General features: G+C 50.8%; 1 protein-coding gene across 3 annotated transcripts in view; it reads right to left on the reverse strand.

Annotated features, from left to right (window-relative positions):
• LOC144728807 (hypoxia-inducible factor 1-alpha-like) overlaps positions 1 to 25,082 on the reverse strand; it is an 81,482-nt gene that overhangs the window by 8,739 nt on the left and 47,661 nt on the right. The window contains exons 7-15 of one of the 3 annotated variants that reach the window (XM_078608472.1): positions 20,541 to 20,647; positions 9,466 to 9,613; positions 8,767 to 8,993; positions 6,872 to 7,122; positions 4,532 to 4,642; positions 3,690 to 3,893; positions 1,917 to 2,266; positions 1,436 to 1,607; positions 379 to 535 (exon numbers count right to left, since the gene is read on the reverse strand). In XM_078608472.1, the coding sequence (XP_078464598.1) occupies positions 379 to 535; positions 1,436 to 1,607; positions 1,917 to 2,266; positions 3,690 to 3,893; positions 4,532 to 4,642; positions 6,872 to 7,122; positions 8,767 to 8,993; positions 9,466 to 9,613; positions 20,541 to 20,647 (1,727 nt within the window). Of the gene's footprint in view, positions 1 to 378; positions 536 to 1,435; positions 1,608 to 1,916; positions 2,267 to 3,689; positions 3,894 to 4,495; positions 4,643 to 6,871; positions 7,123 to 8,766; positions 8,994 to 9,465; positions 9,614 to 20,540; positions 20,648 to 25,082 lie in introns of all 3 variants that reach the window. The other 2 variants (XM_078608473.1, XM_078608471.1) reach the window with 2 other exon arrangements.

Here is a 25,082-nt window from a genome sequence, read left to right on the forward strand (position 1 = left end):
ATCTCTCCTACTCCTAACCGTTCCCCCCTCTCCTCGTGTGCAATCATCGGGGGGGGAGGGAGGGGGGAGGGAGGGGAGGGGAGGGAGGGGAGGGAGGTCAGGCAGGTGCCTTTGCCGCTATGGTGCTGGTAGCGCAGCAGCAGGGGATCTGGTGATGGGTTTTTGAGGGTGATTTGTTTTCTTGTTGGTGTCTATGAACACAGTAACACACAATGGGACTAATGTTACACGAGAAACCAGCGTTATATCTTTGATTAAAAAAGGGAGCACATAAGCAAAAAAGAAAACGACATGATGAACGAAGTAAAGTGCCGAAAGACCGAGCATCTTTCTCATCTGATCGTTTAAAAAATAAAGGAGGGAGGGAGGCTGCCGAACCTGTGGCGGGTTTGCGGCAGAGGGTCTGGCGGCCCCTGCCAGGCCCAGCGAGTTTGTCGGTGGCGCAGTCCCCGCCGCTCCAGCGTGAGTCCCCGTGGGCAGGGAGTCCACACGCCCTCCCGGCGTACGGCTCGGGCTGCACGGCGAGCGAGGCGCCCTGTGGAGACGCAGAGGGGCGGAGGAAGGGAAGTCTCGGCATTGGGGAGCAATTCGGATACTGGTTGCCGTGGTTATTAGCTACGTACGTACGTAGAACTTCTTTGGCACCGTAAAGTAGCCAACCGTGCTAATCGGAGGTGCGGGGGGACGACGACGACAAACTAAACACAAAAAGCAGTTCTAAAGAAATTAGTTTTCAATCTATCGAGGGGCACCCAGAGCATTGGGCATGGCTAGGGATTGGATGCAGATCGCCGAGACCATAGCATTGTCTGAATCACAGGAGCACAATTCCAAATCGTTGTGAATGCCGATGATCCCTGCAGAACCTACCGCTGGGGCAAATGCTGTTAGCGATCACCTATTAAGGTCGACATGGTGCAACGATGGGGTGTTGTGGCCAGATCCCATAATAATGATTTAGCCCACCACACCAGGAACTTATTTAAGGCTTGGTCAATCTAGGAGAGGCCAGGGACACATTCTGGCAAAACTTGCTCGCTACCGACGTTGGCCATGATCGGGCCGAGTCCGTAGCCCAGTGGTTTGCGGACTGTGCTACAAACGACCCGGCGACATCTGTTAAAATGAGCCTCGTAGCTCATCGGATTCCTCCAGGCTAAATGAATCGGAATTCGTTTCTCTACACCCGCTGTGTTTTCGGGATTGTACCACGCATTGCTCAATCGCGTGGAGCAAACCGTCCCACATCGAGCAACACGCGGCACAACGTACCTCCGATGAGCACGGTTTGGCTACGTACGGCGCGGAAGAAATTCTACGCGCATACATCACGCGGCACGACCCGGAAGCACATCGGGTGGGAGCTGCGCAGGCGTAACTGCGAAAGCCTGCGCAGGAGATTACGCTAAAGATCGGAGCAGTGTGGCACACGCACGAGGCCGGGCTGCTGAGCGTAGGCGGCGAGGTTCATGGGTGACGCGGCTCCCTCGTTGCTCAGCCGACGCTTGCGGCACGAGGCGGCGGTGGCCGCAACGTGGGCCATGAAGGGGCCGGAGAACCGAGCCAGGGACCCTGGCATCTCCACGTAGTGGGCACCGTCACTCGGCCTGCATGCACAGAGAGAGATGTGGTGTGTGTGTTTTTTTGTTTGTTATCACGGTTGCTGAGCGCAGGCACAAAACATCAAGTGGCTGCACCAAAGCATCTGCAGGTAATACAGAATAAAATGTCAGATGTTGGGAGGATCTTACGACACAAAATTGGGCCAGCTCGTTACATGCCCTAACCCAAAAATCGTAATATTTCCTGCAAAAACCTAGGCATTTTGTTGATATGCATCGTTGAATCCTTTCCGGCACCGGAGCAAACCACTCCCGTGACCAACATCCTCACGAAAGCGCAAATCGCCGCTTCACCTCGGAGCGTACGCCTGCTGCTGCTGGTGCTGCTGCTGGTGCGGCGCTGGGTAGGCCAGGGGCAGCATCCGCGACGGGGCGTTCGCTCCCACGCGGGGAGGCACGGCCTCGCAGGGGGAGTCCAACTTGGGTCTCTTGGCCGTGAGGGTCGACGGGACCCACGCGCTCGGAGCGGTGGCGGCGGCGCCGGCCGCCGTGACGGGGGAAGGAGGGCTCTTGCCGTGCCGCGTCTCCTCCAGGCGGTTGAGGCCGAACACCCCGAACTCGTCCAGGCGGAAGCTGATCTCGGGCAGCGGTGCATGCTGGGAAATTGGAGAGGGGGCGGCCAGGGTCCGAAGCGGTTGCTGGAACTGCGCGGGGTAAAGCGGCCGCGCACGCACGCACGCACACGTTGAATAATAATAAATACTTGTTTTCGCGAAACATCAAAATAAAAAGTGCGTCGAGCACCCGCATTACAAACACAATGAAGAGGTTTGTATTTTAAACGTTGATTGAAAACTCGCATCTTCACTCCCACTGTAATATTCGCGGAGTCGCGCCCGGAACGAGTAGCAAAACATGGTAACATGTCAGATAACTCCCGTATCAGATAACAACCCAATAGATTGTCGAGAGGGGGAAGAGAAGGTGAAGAGAGAGGGGGGAGGTATGAGAAGGAGGTGTGGGAGACATGAGGATCCGTGCTAGTTGAATGGCCCCACACTCAAGGCATCACCGTCAGTATTAAAAAGAATCAGCCATCGAACCTTGCGCGTACGAATTGTATTCGTGACAAACCGTGAGAACAGCGGTCACAGTGCACGCCCCTCTACAGCAGGGGTGGGGAACCTATTCGTTACCGAGGGTGTAACAGCACTGTCAATACCCTTTAGTGGGTAACAAAACAAAGATACAAAGGGACCCCCCTCCCCATATTGCCTTAACAGACCATTGCTGTGAGCGAGCACCTATGAAGGCCAGAACACGGTATGGGTAGTCAGCACCACGCCCGGCCGCCTTTGTCTCCCCAGTAGCTATGTTTACACAATGCACCAGGTACTCATTTTGAGTCTGAGTCCACCTAGGGAAGGCCCAGGACCGTTTCAGATAACCGTCACCGTTACTGGCCATGAGCGGGAATCGCGCTTGGGTCGCCGGGATCATAGTGCAGCGCCCGCTAACCGCTACACTCCCGCTATAAGTCTTTATAATCATTACAACCTTTAGTGGTCACAGCAAACAGGCTCTCGGCAACGCAGGAGATAATTAAATAGTCAGACGAATTAGGAGAACGTCGCGGTCAACTAACCCCCACATCGCATCATTTATCGCAAAGCGCCCATTAAACGGCTGAAGGCTGAAATCATCAATTGCAATCGTGTGCACATTTGTGTTTGTGCCATTCGTCACAGCACACGGCTTGTTTCACAGACCACTATTGTCTGCTGTAAGTTTTCACAGGAGGAGGCGACAACGCTGCTCACGTAGCTATTCACGATTTCAGCAATTTGCGGGCAATTTTCAAATTTGGCCGAAGCTTGGGAGCGTGACGCCGGCGGGCGTGGCGTACTCCTGCTATTTATTTTAAACTTTAACAACTGTGCTCTTGTTCGCTCGGAAATATTCCGTTAATGAATAAAACGTGAAAAAACAAACAACGCGAACCACGGTAATCGCTGCACAATGGTATTTAAAAAAAACAAACGATCACGTGATTTATCGGTGACTTTGTGGTGTACAACACGAATCGTGGGTATCGGCCCGCATCGCGGCATTCCCAGGATGCGTTACCTCGGGGGGCTGAAAGATGCCGGAGTGCAGGTGGCGAGGTGTAGCCGGAGTTCCGGGTGGGCCCGTGGCCCCCGGGGGGCTCTTTGGGAGCGGGGAGTCGGAGTAAAAACCCGGAGCGGACTCCGGAATGCAGAGGAGGAAGTCCTCGCCGTCCATCGGGATGTACGGAGCCACCGTCTCAAGGTCCAGATCGCTGCCAAATTCCTGCCGGCAAGCCAAGAGAAACAGAACATAAATACCGAGAGCCAAATTTAAACTTCCTCATATACGCGAAAACGCTTTTCATAAATTCGAAACGCGCAGTCATTAAATTCTCAATGGGCTGGCTTCGGAGGAGCCTTCGTCACCGTCTCGCTACCGCTGCTGTCGTTCCGTTCGTCGCAATAGACGGACGAAGATTTGAGTGCAATCCTCATTCTCGCTTTCTTCACGTTGTCCAAACGTGCAACCTCTGGAAATAACGCTTGTTATCTGTCGCATTGCGACTTGCGGATGGGGCTGATGTATTGCTGCTCTTGGGTGTACCGCTTGCCATGAAGAAGGGCCATTCCCCGAAACGTCACCCTATCGTATATGTTTCCTTTTAATGTCACACGGTGTTATTGACGAACGTGTTGAGTTTTTTTTTGTTTTGCACCGCCGCAGCAGCAGCAGCGGCGGATGCGTCACCAACTCATTTTTCTTACAATAGTTGAAGAACCCTCGTGTGGAGAGTGCAATGTTGTTGCGAGGTCAAGAGAGAGAGAGGGAGGGAGGGAGGGAGAAGGATCACGTGGGATGGAGGCGGGCTCGAGCCGTGGACCTGCCTTTGGGAGTGAATGCTCTGGGGATGCTGTGAGGACCTGTGTGGGCGCTGGGGCCTTCGTCTCCGGAGCCACACTGAACAGCTTCTCGATGGTGTCGATTCGGAGGTCTCCACCCAGGGGCGAGAAGGATTCCTCGGAGGCGGAGCGCTGCAACGGCAAATGTCGGGCGACCGTTGTTACAGGGAGCGTCGACTTGATGCAGAACGAACATTGCATTCTCTCTCTCTCTCTCTTGGCGTTTAAAATAAAAAATATTTAACCAGCGCGGCTCGGAGGGTCAGAGAGCAGCTGAGCTGGCAGCTCGAGATCCTGGGTTCGAATCGAAGGGATGAATTGTTCCGCGAGAGATGCGAATGGGTGCTGTGTCACGTGACGTGGATGCTGCGATCGGGGGAAATTTGCAACAAAGAAAATATTCATTCACAGCCCGATGTTTAGTTGCTGTACTATTGGCGGCTTGTCACGTCTGGGATCCCTTCAAGTGATCTCCGATTCACACACCAGTGGGTATCACTTTCCCACCCGCCCTACAAGGGAGAAATGTTCAATGCATGATAAACTGATTATATATTTTTTTTAAATTTTCAAAGCCGGAAATGATCGAAATTAAGTGCAGAATCTCATTTAATGAACGTGGTGGCTTTGTATGCAGTTATTCTTGACCGGATCGTCATCCACCAGTTGATTGACGTCCGGGTTGTAAATTGTTAATCGTGTTCGGTGAAGGCACAGCCCTGCAATGTCTCTGCTCAAGCCACTGCCGGTTGAAAGAGGCCTCCACTCGCGAGATATCTTCAGCCCCACTCGAGGGTGTTTTGGCCTACTGTTGGAAGCCTCGTTAGATGTCTTGCAAGCGGCAGCAGTGCCCACACTTTACCCCACCGCACGCAACCTGCCGATCTACTGCGTTGTCCACTATTTTAACTGCTGCTGGGTGGACCGAGGCAAGGGGAATAAAAAACAAACAAAAATAATCCTCGCCCATCGCGTCAACTGCCAGCACGCAACGGGGCAGCTGATAAAATAAAACACAATAAAGTAGGAGGATGAACGTCGTCCCGTTAATCCAATCATGTACGGCCCTTCTGGGTTAATCCCTGATCGCTAACACCGAAGCACGGAGGTCCCCTCCACGTGTGAGGGGTGTGGGAGGTTTTAGGAGGGTGTGGGGGTACGGGGGATGTAGGGGGGGGGGGTGGGCGAGGTTCCGATCCACGGTGGCGACAAAAACACAACGGCCGCGTTCGCTCGCATCGATCGCGATGCGGCAGAGAACTCGCCGCTCTCCTCTCTCGTTCCTAAAATAAAAGACGCGGGACGCTAATTGTCCAGGCGTGCCTGAGGCCGCGAAACACCTCGTCTGAGAAATGCGAGGTGCAGGGGCTCTGATCTTCCTCTAAGGGGGAGGGAAGGGGTAGTGTCGTTCTCGGAACGAGGAGAGAACCCGCAAGCGAGCCTGAATTGGGCAGTAGAATGCCTTGCCTCCGATTCGCACGGTTGGCTACGTACGGCGCGAAGGAAGTTCCACATTGGTACATGTAACGCAAAACCCTTCCGTCAACCCTAAGCCGAAGGCCTCTATCCCACGCCAGGTCAGAAGGGGGGGGTTGTTTTACCGCACTCACCACGCTGGTGAGTGCGGGTTGACAAAGGTGGGACCATCAAGACTGGTTCAGACATCGCTCGCCACACTCACTTCGATTGCCATGACCGGGAATCGAAATCAAAATCGTGGGGGTTTGTGGCGCAGCGCGTGAACCAGGGCCCCTTCCGCCAGCCCCGGTAGTTCTTCCACCCAATAGCACGGTTGGCTACGTTCAGCGCGAAAGAAGTTCTACATGCATATTCTCCGAAATCCCGCTGAGAATGAAATTGACTGACAATTATTGACAAAACGCGGTTGCTCAAGTGGAGAGATGCTGTTAGACGAGGGCGTGGGTTGAAATAAAACTAATAAACCAATAATCAACACGACACACCTCGAATCAAAATGAGCCCCAGGACACTATGAGACATCCTTTACCAAAAGGCGTCATCTGGTCCAACACCAATGGAGACTAGGCTCTAAGAATAGCTGTCTCGGGTGTGGACCAATCAACTTCAAGGACAGTGCATATCATTATTATCATCAGAGTTGTTTCTTTTTGTTTGCATTTTGACTGCTTGTGTTGTGGTTATTGCAAACATGACGCCTTGTATAAAGGTGTCAGTTTTTGTACCAGTTGAAAGGGTAAACGCCTATTACTATATGAGCTCCAGGACGTTGGAGCGAAAACTTTGGAGATGATGGCGAACAACGCGTGGCACAACCCTGAAGCAATTGCATCATCTACCCTAGTCATCATATCAACATCATTGTTGCATTATCATCATCACCGTGTTGCCAGCGCTGTCCTGGCGCCGGTTGGCAGAGGTCTGCGGCACTCGCGCGTCGCAGAAGAATGCGGCGGAGGCCGAGTCGCGGGGCGGTCGCGGATCCCGCGGGGCGGCCATCGGCGGAGTGAGGGGCAACCCCAGCGGAGGTTCGCGGTCCCCGCGCTCGGGGCTGGGCAGTGCCACGTCGTCGTAGAGAGAGAGGTCCGAGTACAACGGCGGATGCTGCAGGCCACCGCCACCGCCGCAGCGATCTGTGGGGGTTCACGTTCATGCAGCCCACAAACTGTTTCGCTACTAAAAGTTGTATTTTTTTTTATTTTAGCCAGGTAAGGCCCGCAGAGTTATTTAGATTTTTTTTTTTTTCAGAAGCGACCTGGCCACAAATGATAGCGCAACGAAGTGGCTCATCGCGTGCACATTTCGAGCAGCCAAATACTCTAAACGCGTGACGCTGATTCCAAATGTGGAGGTCGTTTGGTAAAAGAGAGTGCGGCCTGGGCAGGACGTGTCACTGGAAGGCACGATGGCCCAGAATAATGATGGAGCGGTGGCCAGGAAATGGAACCGTGTCTGGTGGGACATCCACCGAGAAGATGCAGCTGTGAAATCGACTCGCGTCAAAGGCGCTGCGTGGATCATTAACATCGTAGGATCGTCAGAAACGTCGGCGGCTTTTGGAGCCCTTCATCCAGCAGCAGCAGCATCAGCGGATTAGCCATGGATAATGACGAGGGTGATGATGCGACGTTCGGTGAACTTGGCGAGGCGCACCACGGCAGCTCGAGAGGAATGGCGCGCACGGAAGTCTGCCGTGGGATAGGCACTCGGTGAAATCAACTCCAGATGGGACAATGAGATAATCCCCAAGAGCGTATGCTTGTAGTTGTGCTTGATTAGTGTCCCTGGTCTTATGCAACTTCAATCGACGCGAGGGGGGAAAAAACAAAAGTTGACCTACGCCTAAGACAGCCCGGCCGTGCCCTCTCTGTTCTCAGGATCCTGTCCGTGCCACAAGCCAGATACGGATCTACAACCACGCCACACGTCCACACCCATCACGGCTAAATTTAAAGCCCCAGAGTTGGGCTGGGTGGCCCAGGGGTCAAGAGACGCTAAGCTGGCACAGCTGAGATCCTGGGTTTGAATCTGGGTGTCGCCTCCCCGTGATTAAACTGGCTTGTCAAGTGCAGGGCGTTGGTGAGTCTAATCCTGGACCCCGAGTGATGGCACACAATGCATCACGCTAAAATACGGCTCTTCACTTCATGGCAAAAAGATCCGTCCATGAGGATTAAACAAGGGAGCTGTGCAGCATGGATTGAGACGTTTCTCCCATTACTCTGAGGGTTTTTGATAAGGATATTTTATTATTATTATTTTGTTTGTACACCCAGAAAAGCCTGCCACACAGGACATGCCAATCAGCTCACTGTTTCGTACCCATTTATGCTGCCGAGTGCTCACAAGTGGGAGGCAGGGAGGCGAGGGAGGGGGAGGGTTACTGCCTTGCCGGGAGAATGAACTCAACTTTATGTATTTGCAGCAGGTTTTTTTGCCAAACGTGTGGGAACCGAAACGTGGGCTGGGCCGTGCGTTCCTCATCCGCGCCGTTCATCCGCGGCGGTCGGAGTCGCATCGGCTCGGCTCAGCCGTGCACCGGTACCGCCCGCTCAAAGTGTCCACTTGCAATTAGTTTACCGCGTTTTGCACGTGGCTGGCTACGTACGATGCGAGAGAGGAGTCCTACGTACGATGATCACGTAACGGACGACGGACTCTTATTTCTACGAAGAGTTCGGCCAAAGCCGCCGGTGTCGTTTTCCCACCGGGGCTCGGTAAGCCAAGCGGAGCTCTCGGTAGGTAGCCTGGACGGTGCCTGGGACGGGGCGACTCACGGCCGAGTCCGAAGTTCAGGCTGATGACCTCGTCGCCGGCCGTGGGGGCGATGAGCGCCAGCTCGTCCGGCTCCTCCTTGAGCTTCATGAAGAGCGACTCGCCCATCGTCGCGGCGCCAACGATGCCGCCGGGGTTGGCGCACGGTGACGATGGCGGCGACGAATGAGGTTTCAGCAGCCGCTCAGTTTGCTCCAGCGACAGCACCGTGCCGGTCTCCTCCACGCCGCTGCGCAAGGGGGAAGAAATGGTCGCGCCGACGGCACGAAGGGTCACGTCGGAACGTGCAGCGCCAGGGACCCGCGGCGGATGTCGCTCTCATCAGCTGTGGCGGGGAGTCCCAAACGCGTGCTGCCGGATTCGTAGCGCAAGCGAGGCAGCCAGGCGCGCGAGCCGCCGTGCAAATGATGCCCCCCCCCCCCCCCCCCCCGTGAAATGTTTAGCCGGCCCGTTATGGATCAGCAACGATTTTTGAACAATATAACATTTTCGGACGAATAAATAAATACGTAACGAAGCACGACTCTTCCCTTGTGTATATATATGTGTGACACAGTGCCCTGTAAGCGTAACGTGACGAGCAATCCGCTTCGCTTCCCGAAAAAAAACGAGCGACCATCGCAACGTTCCCTGTCCCCCAAAAATGTTTTAATTCATCGCCGCGCGTGGGGCGAGGGGGGGGGGAGAGTGGTGCTGGCTACCTGAGCACGTAGTTGACGCACACCACGCACTGCGGCTGAGCGTTGCGCGGGCTGTAGATGACCGTGGCCTGTGTCTCCACCCACGCGAAGCCGCCGCGCTTCGCCAGCATCCGGTAGTGGCCGGTCGTCGCCTGACCCTTGCCAAACACTGCTCAAAAACAACAAAGACAAAGATCCCCCCCACCCCGTGTAGCCTTAGCAGACTGTTGGGGCAAGTGCTGTTAGCGAGAAGCACATGTGAAGGCCGGCACGGCACGCAAGGCGGGTGGGGTGGCCAGCACCATGCCCGGCCGTTCTTGCCAAACACCATTCAAAAACAACTTCAACAACCGAGACGTGGATTGTACCGTCACGTCGCCCTTGCATAGGATGGTGCCAATTTCGATGTAAAGCTTTCGTGACTGCAGGGATTCATCTTCTTGGTTCTTTCGAAAGAACCAAGAAGAGGATGGTGCCGGTTATGGCAACGCGCCATAAACCCGGCGACCCGAGTTCAATTCCCATGCACGGCTCGAACGTTCAGAGATATCTAAAGCATTGGTGGGCCTCCTCCCTGGTGGTGGAGTATGGTCCCCCAACGCCGACAGCCTTGCTAGACTGTTGGGGCAAGCGCTGTGAGAATCTATAAATGCCCAGCACGGCGCGCAAGAGGCGGTGGTTGCGGCCAGTACCACACTTCTGGCCGCCTTTCCCTCCTCCGTGTTGATGTCTTTAGACACCGCATCAGGGGCTCACTTAAGACTTCAGTTGAACTACCGGAGGCCCACGAGCGGTTCAGAAATCACTCGCTCCTGATATTAGCTGTGGCTTGGAGTCGAACTTGGGTCCGCTGGTTTCTAAGCGGAGTGCACGAACCACTGCTCCCATTCACTCCCCCTTCCCACATACATACACACAAACACCATCGCTGCACAGTCGTACAGACGAGCGATTTTCACCCTGATAACCGAGTACTCGGTGGTTGTGAATCGTGACCTGGGTAAAAAAAAATTTTGGCATCCAAAACATACCGCACTCGCCTGTTCATACAAGGGACTGTTCCCAGATCGTCGCCACGTTCAATAATTTCTGGGCGCCGCGGCTGCTGCTTCAAAGCAGAAAGCACAGCCTTGTTACGGGCTGATGGGGAACGAGACCCAAACGTTAAAATCGAATGGCAAGCAAAATCCTGTGGATGCAAACAAAGGCCCCCTTTTCCCCCCAGCCAAACCACTTAGCGTTGGCGGCGTCACACAGAACCCGTGTAATGGAAGTTACTGCAGAAACGAACGCAGGCATTTGTTGCGATTTATACAGCACGGTTTGTATTTTGTTAAGAATAAAACGATTGGATGTCCTTTATTATTTCTAGATTTGAATTCTAGATTTGAAGCTTTCGTGACTGCAAGGATTCATATTCTTAGGTTTTTTCGGTAAAGTCACGTAGGTAAAAAATTAAAATTAATAAAAGTTAAATAAAAATAAAAGAAAAATCACGACGTTTCGGAGGCAACACAAGCTTCCGTATTCAAGTGGAACCGTCACAGCACGATAGCTGTATCATTATTTTAGATTTTGGAACCAGATTGCGGTGTTCAACGCATGAGCGTAACCCACAGTTTCGGAAAATGTTACAAGAAATGTTAACAGAGGAATGGTGTTGACAATTCACTATGTAACACAATTTTTGTTCCTGGGTACTAAGTGTTATTTCTTAATTGCTTATGCCTAAAAAGTATAGAAAATGGTTATTATTCCCCACAAACTTTGCTTTTGTGACCAGGACTTTTTGTGAAGGAATGACACAAATGCTCACCACGTTTTCTCATTGAAAATAGGTCAATTTCTTAATATCACTGTCCTTGTCACAAAACTAAAGTATGTGGGGAATAATATCCATTATCTGTACTTTTGAGGCATAAGCAATTACGAAATAACACTTAGTACCCACTTACTGCTTACTGCCCAGGAACAAAAAATAACACTTTATAACCAGGGGAAAAATAAATATGTAATTTTTTTTTGTTACACGTGTCTGTCCTTTTACGTTATCATCTTTGATACCCGGAGATGCGCACAAATCTGGGAAGTTGCCAGGAGATGGCGGTAAAGCCGTGGGCTGAATCCGCGTGGGCGATTTCTGTGTTACCCTTCTCGTATGCAGGTTGTTTTTATCTCTCTCTCTCGGAAACTTTTTTTCTTTCCTCCCACCCAACCGCCCCCCAGATGAAGGCAAAAAAAAAATCATATGAAAATGAAACGTGGCGATGATTTCCTGGGAGAAATGAGCGGTGACCTGGCCGAGTGATTGAGCCGTGTTTTTTTGTCGCCTGCTGCAGAGGTTCGCGGTTCGAACCCCGTGGTCACACCCGGGTGAATTTTTTTTATTTTACTTTTCCGCCTGACAATTTCCACGTGATGAGCTCGCCTCGTTGAGGTATCAATTTGTGGCGAGGTCGCTTTCGAAAAAGAAGCTACATAGCTCAGGTAAGATATTTTTTTAAAAAACATCGTTTCGTTTTATTTGTATATTTTTTTCGTGATTTCATTACCTTTCCTATAATTTTCATTCCTATCATGTTTTTATATTGTTTATTGTTGTAACGTTCTGACCTGCCCCGACTGGATGTCTGTGAAAAAGAGCTTAATAGCTCATCGGATTACTCCTCCAGTATAACTATTCTGATTCTAAACACTGCCAGTGGATTGACCATAAAAGACTTTGTGCCTTCAAAAGCGGTCGTTAAAAGTGACCGGCAAATTACTTAATTGGGCTCAACCACATGGCACAATAACCCCCCCCCCCCTCTGTGAAATACGAGCGCCTATTCGATTGCTTCGTGGTATAAGGATGACGCGAATGCCGAGTGTGGCCTTAACGCCAAGTTCAATTCAACTGTGAACGTGCACTTTACGAACCCCATGTTCGCCGTTTCGCATCTCTCCGAAAATGTTCGCTCATTTGCTGTTATTTTCCTCCGGCGCCGCTGAACGCGCGCAGCTTTGAGGTCGTTCGAACGTGAAATGGGGCCGCGCGGTTTGACAAACACAGCGGTGGGCCGGTGCCAAACAATTTTTTTTTTGCTTCCTCCAAATCAGGGCCCCCCCCCCCCCTTCTTTTTTTTGGGTCCCTAGTAATCTGGGCGCCACATCAGACGAGGCACACGATAATATCTCAAGAAACATACGGGAGAGAATTTTTTTTTGAGCGCAGACACAGCAACACTGCTGGATTCTTTGTCCTTAGACCACAAGTCTCGGTGCCGTGGCCAAAAGCCAATCAGATAACGAGCAACAGGCTTAAGAAAAAAAATCAGCCGAAGCGGTTATCTTCTCTATTTTTTTTAACATCATCTTTGTTCCTTATTAAGGGTTGAGAGGACAAGCCCCCCCCCCCCCCTATTCCCCCATTAACAGATTGCACTCGAAGTGAACACGGACAGCTTTCGAGTTAAAATTACTGGAAATTACATAACCCTGAAAGAAAGTGGCGAAGATTTCTCGAGTGCGAGTTTTGCAGAAACGTTATCGCGGGGCCAATCGTCGTCACCGGGAATGGCATTCCTAGCGGCCGGGCGAAGTGGCACATTCGGCCGCTAATGAGAGTGCCCGTGGCCAGATCACGCGGAATGTCCCCGATCTCGTCACACATCGTAAGCCAAGCAGGCTGCAGCCTGGATAGCGCTTGCACAGGTGACCACCGCAATGATGTGCAAAAGACAGTCGAGGACAATGCAGTGAAATCCACTTCCCCCCACGCCCCCGCACCCCTCACCTTCACCAACCCACACTTACCAGCGTGGTAAAATATGGTCAAATATCCATCATGGCCTGCAAGACGTAGGGAAGCGCCCATTTAGCGGTGGAGTCACAAACCGGGCCGTACCTGTGCCCTGCTCCGGTCTACACTTCACGCCTTCATCAACGTGACGAAGTACGATTGAAATATCTCAAAAGCGTGTATGGAGAACCTCCCCCATGCCCTGCTCTCATGCCCGGCGATGCGTGGGGGAGGCCATAATCCAGCAGCTGATCGAGAGAAACAAAAAAAAGAGAACCCTCGAACGTACGAGTGCGTGTTCACGAGTGAGGTCATCGATTGGACAAGAGGTCACTCGGGTGGTAGTGCACAATCGTTTTTTTTGCCGCCGGGAGACAGACAGCGGGGAATAATGGCAAAAGGGTGCATTCGTTTATGGCCAGAAGGGCACTTAAAGCAATACAATTGTCCTGTCCCTTGTTACGACCTCGATGACCTTTTGCCCCCAAAAGGGGTCCTGCCATCGATGGCAGGATAGCCTGAACCCCACGTGACCACGACAGCATTTGGATTCTGTATGTAAGCATGTTTGTATGTATGTTGAACTTATTTCGCACCGTCCATGGCCAACTATGCTAATCGGTGGTGCGGGTCCTGCTGCCAGAGAAAGGTTCTTAAATACCCCAACAACAACAACAACCGCCATTCACGACTAAGTGCCGGTGACGTCGCCACGGCGCTTGTGCCATGCTAGGTGCACTTTAAGGCCACTTGAAGTGTCAAACGCCCACTGGCAAGGAGGTCACGGGACAGACCCAGGTGCCATGGGTTGACTGAGATGACTGGCCTATCCACACCTCCCCCACCCCCCCATAGCTAACCCGTGTCCACCCAGCAGTTTAATATCAATGGCTTCACCACAATTATAGAAGGGGCAGGTCACGCGCGGTGGGGTAAGGTGTCGGTACGGCCACCTCCTGCGTGATTGTCCAGTGTGGAAGCGATGGAAAAAAATACCCTCGGGAGAAATCCCTCCAGTGGAGGATGTTGCTTGCGCCTGCAGCGGCGGAATAGGGCACTTTCAGGGGCTGCGCTTTCACCGCGTGCCCCAGAGAACTCAAAACAAATGCCACTGGACTGACTCCTTTCTTTGACGAGGGCGGGGGGGAGTGGAACGTATTTACTCTGAAATGTCAAGATGTTCGATAGCAACTCACCGGAACGTGACCTGTTGCGCACTGGGTTTGTTCTTGCAGCCGCGTAACGTAACGCACATGCAAAATGCCCTGGCTGCAAGACATCATTTTCTCGAGTTTGTTAATGCTCCGTTGCGCGCAACCTTCAAAGCGGCTGCAATATGTGAAGGCAGATTTTATTTGTTGTTGTCACAACCTATCGCGGAGATGCCAAACACGTACGTATTGTTAGCATTTTCAGCTGAGTAAATGTATGATGTGTAAAATGGTCTCAGTGTTAGGTAACTATGATGTTCACACAAGCAAATGTGTCCAGTGGTGATGATTATCATAATTATAATGATGATGCAAATGATGATATAAATTATGATTTTCAGGCTGCTGCTACTGCTGATGATGTCTATTTTGTGGCTGATGTGGATGATGCTTCTGCAGATGCTTTCATGATGAGCATTAAGTCTGATTCGAATGCTGCTGCATCTGCAGATGACAATGGTGAAACAATGTGATGGTGATGACGATGATGCAAAAAATCATGATGATTACAACTATGTCTGTGATGATGATGACGACGATAAGACAGATATGATGATGATGCAAATGATGATGACAATAGCCATGTCTGTTGAACATTATGCTGCAGATGATGATGTCATCTGTGAGGATAATGACGATGGTGGTGGTCGTGGTTCTGGTGAGGATGAGATACATTTCCAGCTTCATTCACCTACCAACCACTTGCACACAAGCACACAAGACAAAGATCCCCCGTGTAGCCTTAACAGCCTTTTGGGGCAAGTGCTATAAGCGAGCACCTTTGAAGGCCGGCACGGCACACGAAGAGGGTCGGTGATCGGGAATCGAACTCAAGTCTCCGGGTTCGTAGCGCAGCAGCGCTCACCCGCTACACGACCACTCCCTCATTACACACCTCCGATTATCACGGTTGGCTGTGTACTGTGTGAAAAAAGTTCAACATAGATCTTACTGAACAGACTAACTCGATGGCCCCTCTCTGGCCTGTCTGTGTACTCTGATCAACGTCTTCCTCTTCCAATCTCTCGGTCTGACTCGATGCATGCGCTTCTCCACGCTTCTTGGTGCAAAGGGAATGGAAACTGCTTTTGCCCCATGGTTCCATGGCCTTTGCCGATGTCCCCATGACAATGTCCAAGTGCTGTTAGCGAGTGCCTATTAAGGACAAACTTGTCCAGAACGATGCATGCCCGACCACGTATCGCCATGGGTGCTGTTTTGATGCATCGTGACACATATGATGATGACGATGATGCAAACAGTGATGGTGATCGCAACTCACGATGTTCACAACGATGTGATCACCATGAGTTGACCTATGGGAGACCCAGGGCAGGTATAAATACCAGTTGATACTGATGAGCATGACTGGGAATCTCACTCAAGATTGGTTAGCTTGCACAACATGAACCACACGTACGATTTGCCATTAAAATTGGTTTCATTTTGTTATTTTCCCAATTAAATTATTTTAAATAAAATCAATAACGTTATTTAATGAAATTATTTTAAATATACATTTTTTTCAATGAACCCATTTTTGTTTTGCTGGGTGGAGACAGAGGCAGGGAAGATGTTTTTGTTTTAACTTGCCCCATTGTTTCCACTACTGTGCCAAGAGATTTAATCCGTGACCTTCTGGGTTGCAATTCCAGCACGCTTCCAACCATTGCACCACGGCAGCTTCCCAACCTGAACTAAATGTGGACTTAATTCAGCATTTATTTGGCAGAAAATGCTCATTACTGTGAGCTTCAGCTTAAAAGATGTTCATTTTTAGATTTTTCCCATGTTGCAATTAACAGGATCATCTTCCTCGGAGTGCGGTCACGGGATGTTCCTTGGCTATTAAAACGTTGGGGAACAAACCAAGCGATGTTAATTCTTCGCAAGAAGAGGCCCAAAAGTGGGCCACGCTTATTCCTGACAGAGTTCCAACATTCTACTCGCCGTCTTTATTTATTATGTGAAGCCGCGCACAGATGGAAGGCACCACTTGACATCCAATTTGCCTTTTTAGTTTTACTTTTTCTTCTCTCTCAGCTACAGTAAAAGGTGAAGGTGCAGCCCTGCAATTGCTCTCTCAACGCCACTGCTGGTGGAAGAGGAAACCTCCACTAGTGTGAGATACAGAAAACTTATTTTTTTTAACTGCTTTTTTGTTGTATTTCGTTTGTTGTCCTTCGATCAGCACCTCCGATTAGCACGGTTGGCTACGTACGGTGTGAAAGAAGTTCAGCGTACTCTAAATAGGAACGCACCTCGACAGGATATTGGTTTGGGCCTACTCTTCCGTGCTGACCAGACGTCTTGGAAGAGGTGAGAGTAGAAATGTTGCAAACGCAGCTGCAAAGCAAATCCCTCACTTCCGCTTTGATCTCCTGGCACGGCAGTTGAAACGATGGTGCAAGTTTCTTCAAATTCCTCACTTTCGCTTTGATCTGGCATGGCAGTTGAAATGACGGGTCAAGTGTCTTCAAATCCCTCACTTCCGCTTTGATCTCCTGGTACGGCAGTTGAAACGACGGTGCAAGTTTCTTCAAATCCTCCCGCCTCTGTTCACCCATCGAACTAACTAATACAAATCTTCCCCAAGTAATGGCAACTGCGTTATAGGGCTCTTTTTTTTAAGCGACCAGGCCACAAATGATAGTTCAACGAAGTGACTTATCACGTGGACATTTTTAGCAGCCAAATGTTCTGAACGCATGTAGAGTCCAAATGTGGAGGGGAAAACTGGAAGACCTGGAGAAAAATCCACGTGACCACAGGGAGAACATGTATGTATATATGTTGAACTTCTTTCGCACCACATGTAGCCAACCGTACAAATCGGAGATGCGGAGAAAGGACAACAAACCAAACACACACAAAAACATGCAAACTACAAATATGCAGCAGGCGTCAGGGTCGAGATCGAACCCATGCTCTCCTGCTCACCAGGCGAGGTCGTTAACATCTCGCCACCATGGAGACCATTAGTATGCGTACACCACAGTTAGGCAATCATCAGGTTTGTTGGACTGGGGTAAAGCGTGGATACTCCCACCTCGTCCATGTAAAGCACACACACCGATACTCGCTGTTTGTATCGCGACCTGTGCAACTGTGATTATCACTGATATCCGCATCGTGTATCTGGACCATCGCAGTACGCCAATGAAATGGAGCCTAACAGCTTGTTGGGCCCTTCCTGCTGAAACAGTTAAACTATATCTCTTTAGAAGACGTCTGGTCAGCATGGAAAATAGGAGGCCAAATATCCTCTTGAAGGCCTCTCGAGCAGAGCTTGTTTTTGGAGGGGCTCCCCCCAGCAGCGATATGAGCGAGCAATAAAAAAGACAAAGATCCCCCGTATAGGCTTAACAAACTGTTGGGGCAAGTGCTGTTAGCGAGCACCTATGAAGGCCGGCACGGCACAGGAGGGGGTGAGTAGCCAGCGCCATGCCCGGTCGCCTTTGTCTCTCTCGTGGCGATGTTTACATACCGCACCAGGTACTCATTTGAGGCTGAGTCGACCTAGGGGAGGCCCAGGACCGATTCGGATAATCGTCGCTGGTGTGGGGCCGTGAGCGGGAATCGAACTCGGGTGGTTGGGTTTGTAGCGCAATGCGCTCCACACACACACTCAAAACAATCGTGCAAAGTTTCTCGATTTGAGTCCCTGCCCATATTACTCAGATTTTACTTCATTTTACAAAAATCCATTCTCAACTCTCAAAAACTGCAACCACAAAAAAGTATTGAAGGAATGAGACGAGAGTTTGGAAATGTGTTTTTTGAAACTGTAACATTAGCGACGTGAACATTTTCGGCCATCATATTATTGGCATGGGTCAAAGGACATAGGCCGTACAGAGCTCATCGCCACCACCCATGTCTGCTGCCTTCTGGCCAACAAGAACTCCAGCTCTGTTGACTGCACGCTCACTCACCGATGGACAAATTCAATATCTTATAATTCAGGTGTGCACCGTGTCGTGATGTAAACATTTACAGTCCTTTGCCAATCCACCACGGAATCTAAGGCCTCTCCATATTCCTCCAGGTCTGTTAAGCAGGGGCTGGTTGAGGGATTACCCAGATCCAGCTCATACATTACCACTGATGTTGAGAGCTGTGGCCAGGAACTGAACTCGGGTCACCGCGTTCCTGATACAGCACATTCTCATTTTAACATATTAAATTGTTAAGCCACGGATTCATGCACTGCATTTTAAATATATATTTTACTTACGGCGTGAGATTACAGACAATTAAGGCAGCAGATATGAAATAGCTAAATACGTCTGAGAAACCTATCTTCCCTTGTCGCTCTCCCACCACCACCACCACCCACCGCAAATATCTTCATCCCCCAAACGCAATAACAAAAAACACGGGGGAAAGGATTCTCTATTCCTGCACTTGTCAGCAGATGAGAGTAATGACCCGTAATCCTGTGTAATTGAAATAAAGCTCCCCAGCTTTGCAGTAAGCTGGATTTGGGTCTCCTTAGAGGGCTTATTGCGAGCTGTTACTTCGCTCTCTCCCTGAACATGGTTGCAAGCGAGAAAACATTTTCCAGCCCAATTTAATGCGGGCCCCTTATGTACGCAACGCTGCGGGCACAGGACTCCGAGATGAACCCATACGACTTTTCTGATTTCATTTCGGCCATTCTTGCAACTGAGACTATATCCTGGTCTCTTGAGTTCTTGCCGAGGTCACGCGGATTTTTCTCCAAAGAGAGCGACCCCACGGGGGGGGAGGGGGGGATCGAACCCATGACCTCCTGTATGCCAGGCGAGGTCGTTAACATCTCACAGCATAGCAGCCCATTATCCACTCACTAAACTCACCCGCACCTCACTTATTCAATAATCCTACTCATCCGCATAATGAAACCACACTCGACACTCACTCGTTCCAAAGACAAATACCCCCCGTATAGCCTATAACAGACTGTTGGGGCAAGTGCTGTTCACCAGAACCTATGAAGGCCGGCACGGCACACGAGGGGGTGGGTGGCCAACACCATGCCAGGCCGCCTTTGTCTCCCGAGTGGAGCCTCTAACCGGGTACGGTTTAATCGCACGGTGACGGCACTGTCAAATATTGCGGAGCGGTAACGGCAGAGCCGAGCGGGACGTAAAACTTCGCACAAGAAACCTGCACACACGGGGGATAGAGAGGCGGGGGGGTGCCCCCCACACTAAACCCCAAAACAATAGCTCTGCCCCCCTCCACCCCCAACCCCACCGCACCCCACGTCTCTCCCGACTGTGGGAATTCCTGTACTCGACAGGAAACTCGCCACAGGGAAGAATGCATCACGTAGGCCGACTCCGCGCACTCCACAGCAAGTGAAACGCGACTCGATCGCCGCGCCAAGGCAGTGGCAGCGTGTTCCACGTGCACTGCATCGGGTTTGTTTTTTGTTCAAGTCACTTAAAAAAAAAATTTGCCGGCGACCAAATCAAATGGGATCGCACTGCCCCGACCTCGTGACATCGGGGAAGCCAAGCAGGATTGAGCCCGGACAGCGCTGGGATGGGCGACCACCAACAGTGCCCATCAGGTTGGCACAGGTGGCGGCCGCGAAGGGACCGCGCTAACAACGAATCGGGGGGATCACGGTGGCGAGACGTTGACTACCTCGCCTGGTATACAGGAGGTCGTGGGTTCAACCCCGACCTTGACACCTGTTGTATATTTGGAGTTTCCACGTCTCTCTCTCCCCGTGGTGACGTGGATTTTTTCTCTGGGGTCCTCTGGTTTTTCCCTCCACATTTAGAATCAACATCACGCGTTCAAGAGCATTTGGCTGCTATAAATGTCCACGTGATGATAAGCCACTTCGCCGAGCTATCATGTGTGGCCAGGTCGCTTCTGAATAAGAAGCTAATAGCTCAGTGGGCCTTTAGCTGCTCAAAAAAAATAGTCTAGTTCACAGTTTAAATAGTTGTCGTGACGCGCACGGCGTGGGCGAGGCCCTCATCCAGCAGTGGATTTATGAGAACGGGCCGTCGCGAGCGTACACACAGCCGGGGTCGTGCCGGGGTCGTGCCGGGGTCGTGCCGCGGCCGGCCCTCGAGTGGCCGTGCGGACGCGGCGGCGCTTACGGTGGTGGTGGGACTTGGTGACGCGCTCCGCGTCGAGCGCGTGGTAGTACTCGTACACCGAGCGGCCGAGCAGCTCCTTCGGGTGGTACCCAATCAGGTCGGTTATCCTACGTGCACACGTACACACACGCACACAAAGACAAAGATCTCCCACGTGTAGCCTTAACAGACTGTTGGGGCAAGTGCTGTTAGCGAGCAGCGCCTATGAAGGCCGGCACGGCGCACGAGGGGGGTGGGTGGCCAGAACCACGCCCGGCCGCCTTTGTCTCCCCAGTGGCGTTGTTTTTACAAACTGCACCAGATACTCCTCTGAGGCTGAGTCGTTCTAGGGGAGGCCCAGGACTGGTACAGATAATCATCACTAGTTATTAGCCGTGAGCGGGAATCGAACTCGGACCGCCGGGTTCGCTAACTGCTACACTACCGCTCCCCACACCACGTATGCACACATGCACAGACACACACGTACAGACACACACATGTACAGACACACACATACGTACACACGAGTGGCTGTGACTATTCCAACGTTTAGCTCCACGCTTCTGCAACTGCATCAGGACACCCCGTGGGCCATAGGCGCACCGAGATGGGAGCATAAAAGCACCGCACGACAGCGAATAGTGCTGCACAGCCCTCTGCTGCATGCCACGTACAGCCGGCGTTCTTGCAGCAGAATCAACTTTTTGAGCTTCTTGAGGAGCTGAATGCGGTTCCGGTTGTGAATTCAAGACACAGTGCGGCCTGGTCAAGGCACGGGACAACCCACTCTACGCAGTAGTAGATGCATTCCAAAAAACGGGGTGCACAAAGCGTAGCATGGACCGCACGATCACCCGACCCACAATGCACCGCACGAGAGACAGCTGCCTGCCGAGCAGTGCGTACGGCACACACAGTACACAAACGTTGTCCCACGTCCGACCGCATAGCCGCATCTGAATGAATTAAAAGCACATAACATGTGATTTTCCGGGTTACGCGGCACGCGGAATCGCACCGAGCGAACCCGCATACAGGAAAGGGAAACCCGCACCGGATATTTGCTCCCGTCAAACGATGTGAGAATTGCGTGGCGCGGCGCGAGTTGCGAGGATTCGTGTTCTGTTTAAGTTGAACCGTGTGCGAGCGACAGACATCGAATTGACCGCTAAACTACTAAAGAATTATTTTTATTTGACCAGGTAAGGCGCAATGAGATACACAGCTCTTTTTCAGTAGCGACCTGGCCACAAATTATAGCTCAGGGACCTGGCCACAAATGATAGCTCAGCTACGTGGCTTTTCGCGTGGAAATTTATAGCAGCCGAATACTCTGAAACGCACGTTGATTCCAAATGTGGAGGGAAAAACCCGGAGGACACGAAGAAAAATCCGCGCGACCACCACGTATGCATGATGAACTGCTTTCACACACCGTACGGAGCCAACCGTGCTAATCGGGAGGTGCGGGACAGCAAAAATGGGGAGAACACGGAAACTCCAAGCACGGTGGTGCACGCGCGCAGACGAGTGTATGAATGAATCTGAGAGATTTTCCTGTTGCTCCCCGTTGTAAGTCAGTACGTTGAACTTTTTTCCTGCCAGGCAAGGGAGGTAACATCTCCTAGCCACCATGGCGCTCCAAAGAAAATATTAGAGAGAGGGGGGGGGGGGCGGGAAGGGGGGGGGGTGGTAACGGCCGAGAGCGACGACGGAGCGGTCACCGTGGAGATGGACGTGGCTCCATCTCCACGGTGGACGCACCCCCAGGAGACGGAGCCACGAAATCGGCTCGCGCCTACGCCGCCGGGTGGACCGCTGCGTCGTGGGACGGCGAGAGATGGCGGCGGCTTGGGGAAGGCCTCTGTCCAGCTGTGGATAGATCATGGCTGCTGCTGCTGACGGTGGCAGGCATAGCCCGGGGGAGAGGCTCTCCATGGTGCCTGCTGCTTTGTAATACACTTAGCAAATTTAGTCACGGATGGTTTTTATTTTGTGTTTGCATTGTGGATAGACCTTTGAAATGCATATTTGATGTTCGGATCGGTTTCTGAAAGTAAATTAAAAAACACAGAGGCATGACCTGCGCCTTTGTCATTGAGACAGGACAGTGGCTGAAGCTGTATTGGAAAAAAAAGACACATCACAGAGTCATCTGAGAATAATTTTCAAACGTCCTTTTCATTAAGATGTCATTAAATCTCTGTTTGCATCTGAACGTCATCGTCGTCGTCATCATCATCGTCAGCCATGATCAATCCACTCCTGGATGAAAATATAATTCAAACTTTGTTTGCATCTCAACGTCATCGTCGTCATTGTCATCATCATCGTCAGCCATGATCAATCCACTCCTGGATGAAAATATCATTCAATCTTTGTTTGCATCTCAACGTCATCGTCGTCATCATCATCGTCAGCCATGATCAATCCACTGCTGGATGAAAACATCATTCAATCTTTGTTTGCATCTCAACGTCATCGTCGTCATCATCATCGTCAGCCATGATCAATCCACTGCTGGATGAAAACATCATTCAATCTTTGTTTGCATCTCAACGTCATCGTCGTCATCATCATCGTCAGCCATGATCAATCCACTGCTGGATGAAAACATCATTCAATCTTTGTTTGCATCTCAACGTCATCGTCGTCGTCGTCATCATGGTCAGCCGTGATCAATCCACTGCTGGATGAAAACATCATTCAATCTTTGTTTGCATCTCAACGTCATCGTCGTCGTCGTCATCATGGTCAGCCGTGATCAATCCACTGCTGGATGAAAACATCATTCAATCTTTGTTTGCATCTCAACGTCATCGTCGTCGTCGTCATCATGGTCAGCCGTGATCAATCCACTGCTGGATGAAAACATCATTCAATCTTTGTTTGCATCTCAACGTCATCGTCGTCGTCGTCATCATGGTCAGCCGTGATCAATCCACTGCTGGATGAAAACATCATTCAATCTTTGTTTGCATCTCAACGTCATCGTCGTCGTCGTCATCATGGTCAGCCGTGATCAATCCACTGCTGGATGAAAACATCATTCAATCTTTGTTTGCATCTCAACGTCATCGTCGTCGTCGTCATCATGGTCAGCCGTGATCAATCCACTGCTGGATGAAAACATCATTCAATCTTTGTTTGCATCTCAACGTCATCGTCGTCGTCGTCATCATGGTCAGCCGTGATCAATCCACTGCTGGATGAAAACATCATTCAATCTTTGTTTGCATCTCAACGTCATCGTCGTCGTCGTCATCATGGTCAGCCGTGATCAATCCACTGCTGGATGAAAACATCATTCAATCTTTGTTTGCATCTCAACGTCATCGTCGTCGTCGTCATCATGGTCAGCCGTGATCAATCCACTGCTGGATGAAAACATCATTCAATCTTTGTTTGCATCTCAACGTCATCGTCGTCGTCGTCATCATGGTCAGCCGTGATCAATCCACTGCTGGATGAAAACATCATTCAATCTTTGTTTGCATCTCAACGTCATCGTCGTCGTCGTCATCATGGTCAGCCGTGATCAATCCACTGCTGGATGAAAACATCATTCAATCTTTGTTTGCATCTCAACGTCATCGTCGTCATCATCATCGTCAGCCATGATCAATCCACTGCTGGATGAAAACATCATTCAATCTTTGTTTGCATCTCAACGTCATCGTCGTCGTCGTCATCATGGTCAGCCGTGATCAATCCACTGCTGGATGAAAACATCATTCAATCTTTGTTTGCATCTCAACGTCATCGTCGTCGTCGTCATCATGGTCAGCCGTGATCAATCCACTGCTGGATGAAAACATCATTCAATCTTTGTTTGCATCTCAACGTCATCGTCGTCGTCGTCATCATGGTCAGCCGTGATCAATCCACTGCTGGATGAAAACATCATTCAATCTTTGTTTGCATCTCAACGTCATCGTCGTCGTCGTCATCATGGTCAGCCGTGATCAATCCACTGCTGGATGAAAACATCATTCAATCTTTGTTTGCATCTCAACGTCATCGTCGTCGTCGTCATCATGGTCAGCCGTGATCAATCCACTGCTGGATGAAAACATCATTCAATCTTTGTTTGCATCTCAACGTCATCGTCGTCGTCGTCATCATGGTCAGCCGTGATCAATCCACTGCTGGATGAAAACATCATTCAATCTTTGTTTGCATCTCAACGTCATCGTCGTCGTCGTCATCATGGTCAGCCGTGATCAATCCACTGCTGGATGAAAACATAATTCAATCTTTGTTTGCATCTCAACGTCATCGTCGTCGTCGTCATCATGGTCAGCCGTGATCAATCCACTGCTGGATGAAAACATCATTCAATCTTTGTTTGCATCTCAACGTCATCGTCGTCGTCGTCATCATGGTCAGCCGTGATCAATCCACTGCTGGATGAAAACATCATTCAATCTTTGTTTGCATCTCAACGTCATCGTCGTCGTCGTCATCATGGTCAGCCGTGATCAATCCACTGCTGGATGAAAACATCATTCAATCTTTGTTTGCATCTCAACGTCATCGTCGTCGTCGTCATCATGGTCA

This window comes from Lampetra planeri, chromosome 30 (genome assembly GCF_965212315.1).
Source record: "Lampetra planeri chromosome 30, kcLamPlan1.2.h2, whole genome shotgun sequence".
Classification (NCBI taxonomy): domain Eukaryota; kingdom Metazoa; phylum Chordata; class Hyperoartia; order Petromyzontiformes; family Petromyzontidae; genus Lampetra; species Lampetra planeri.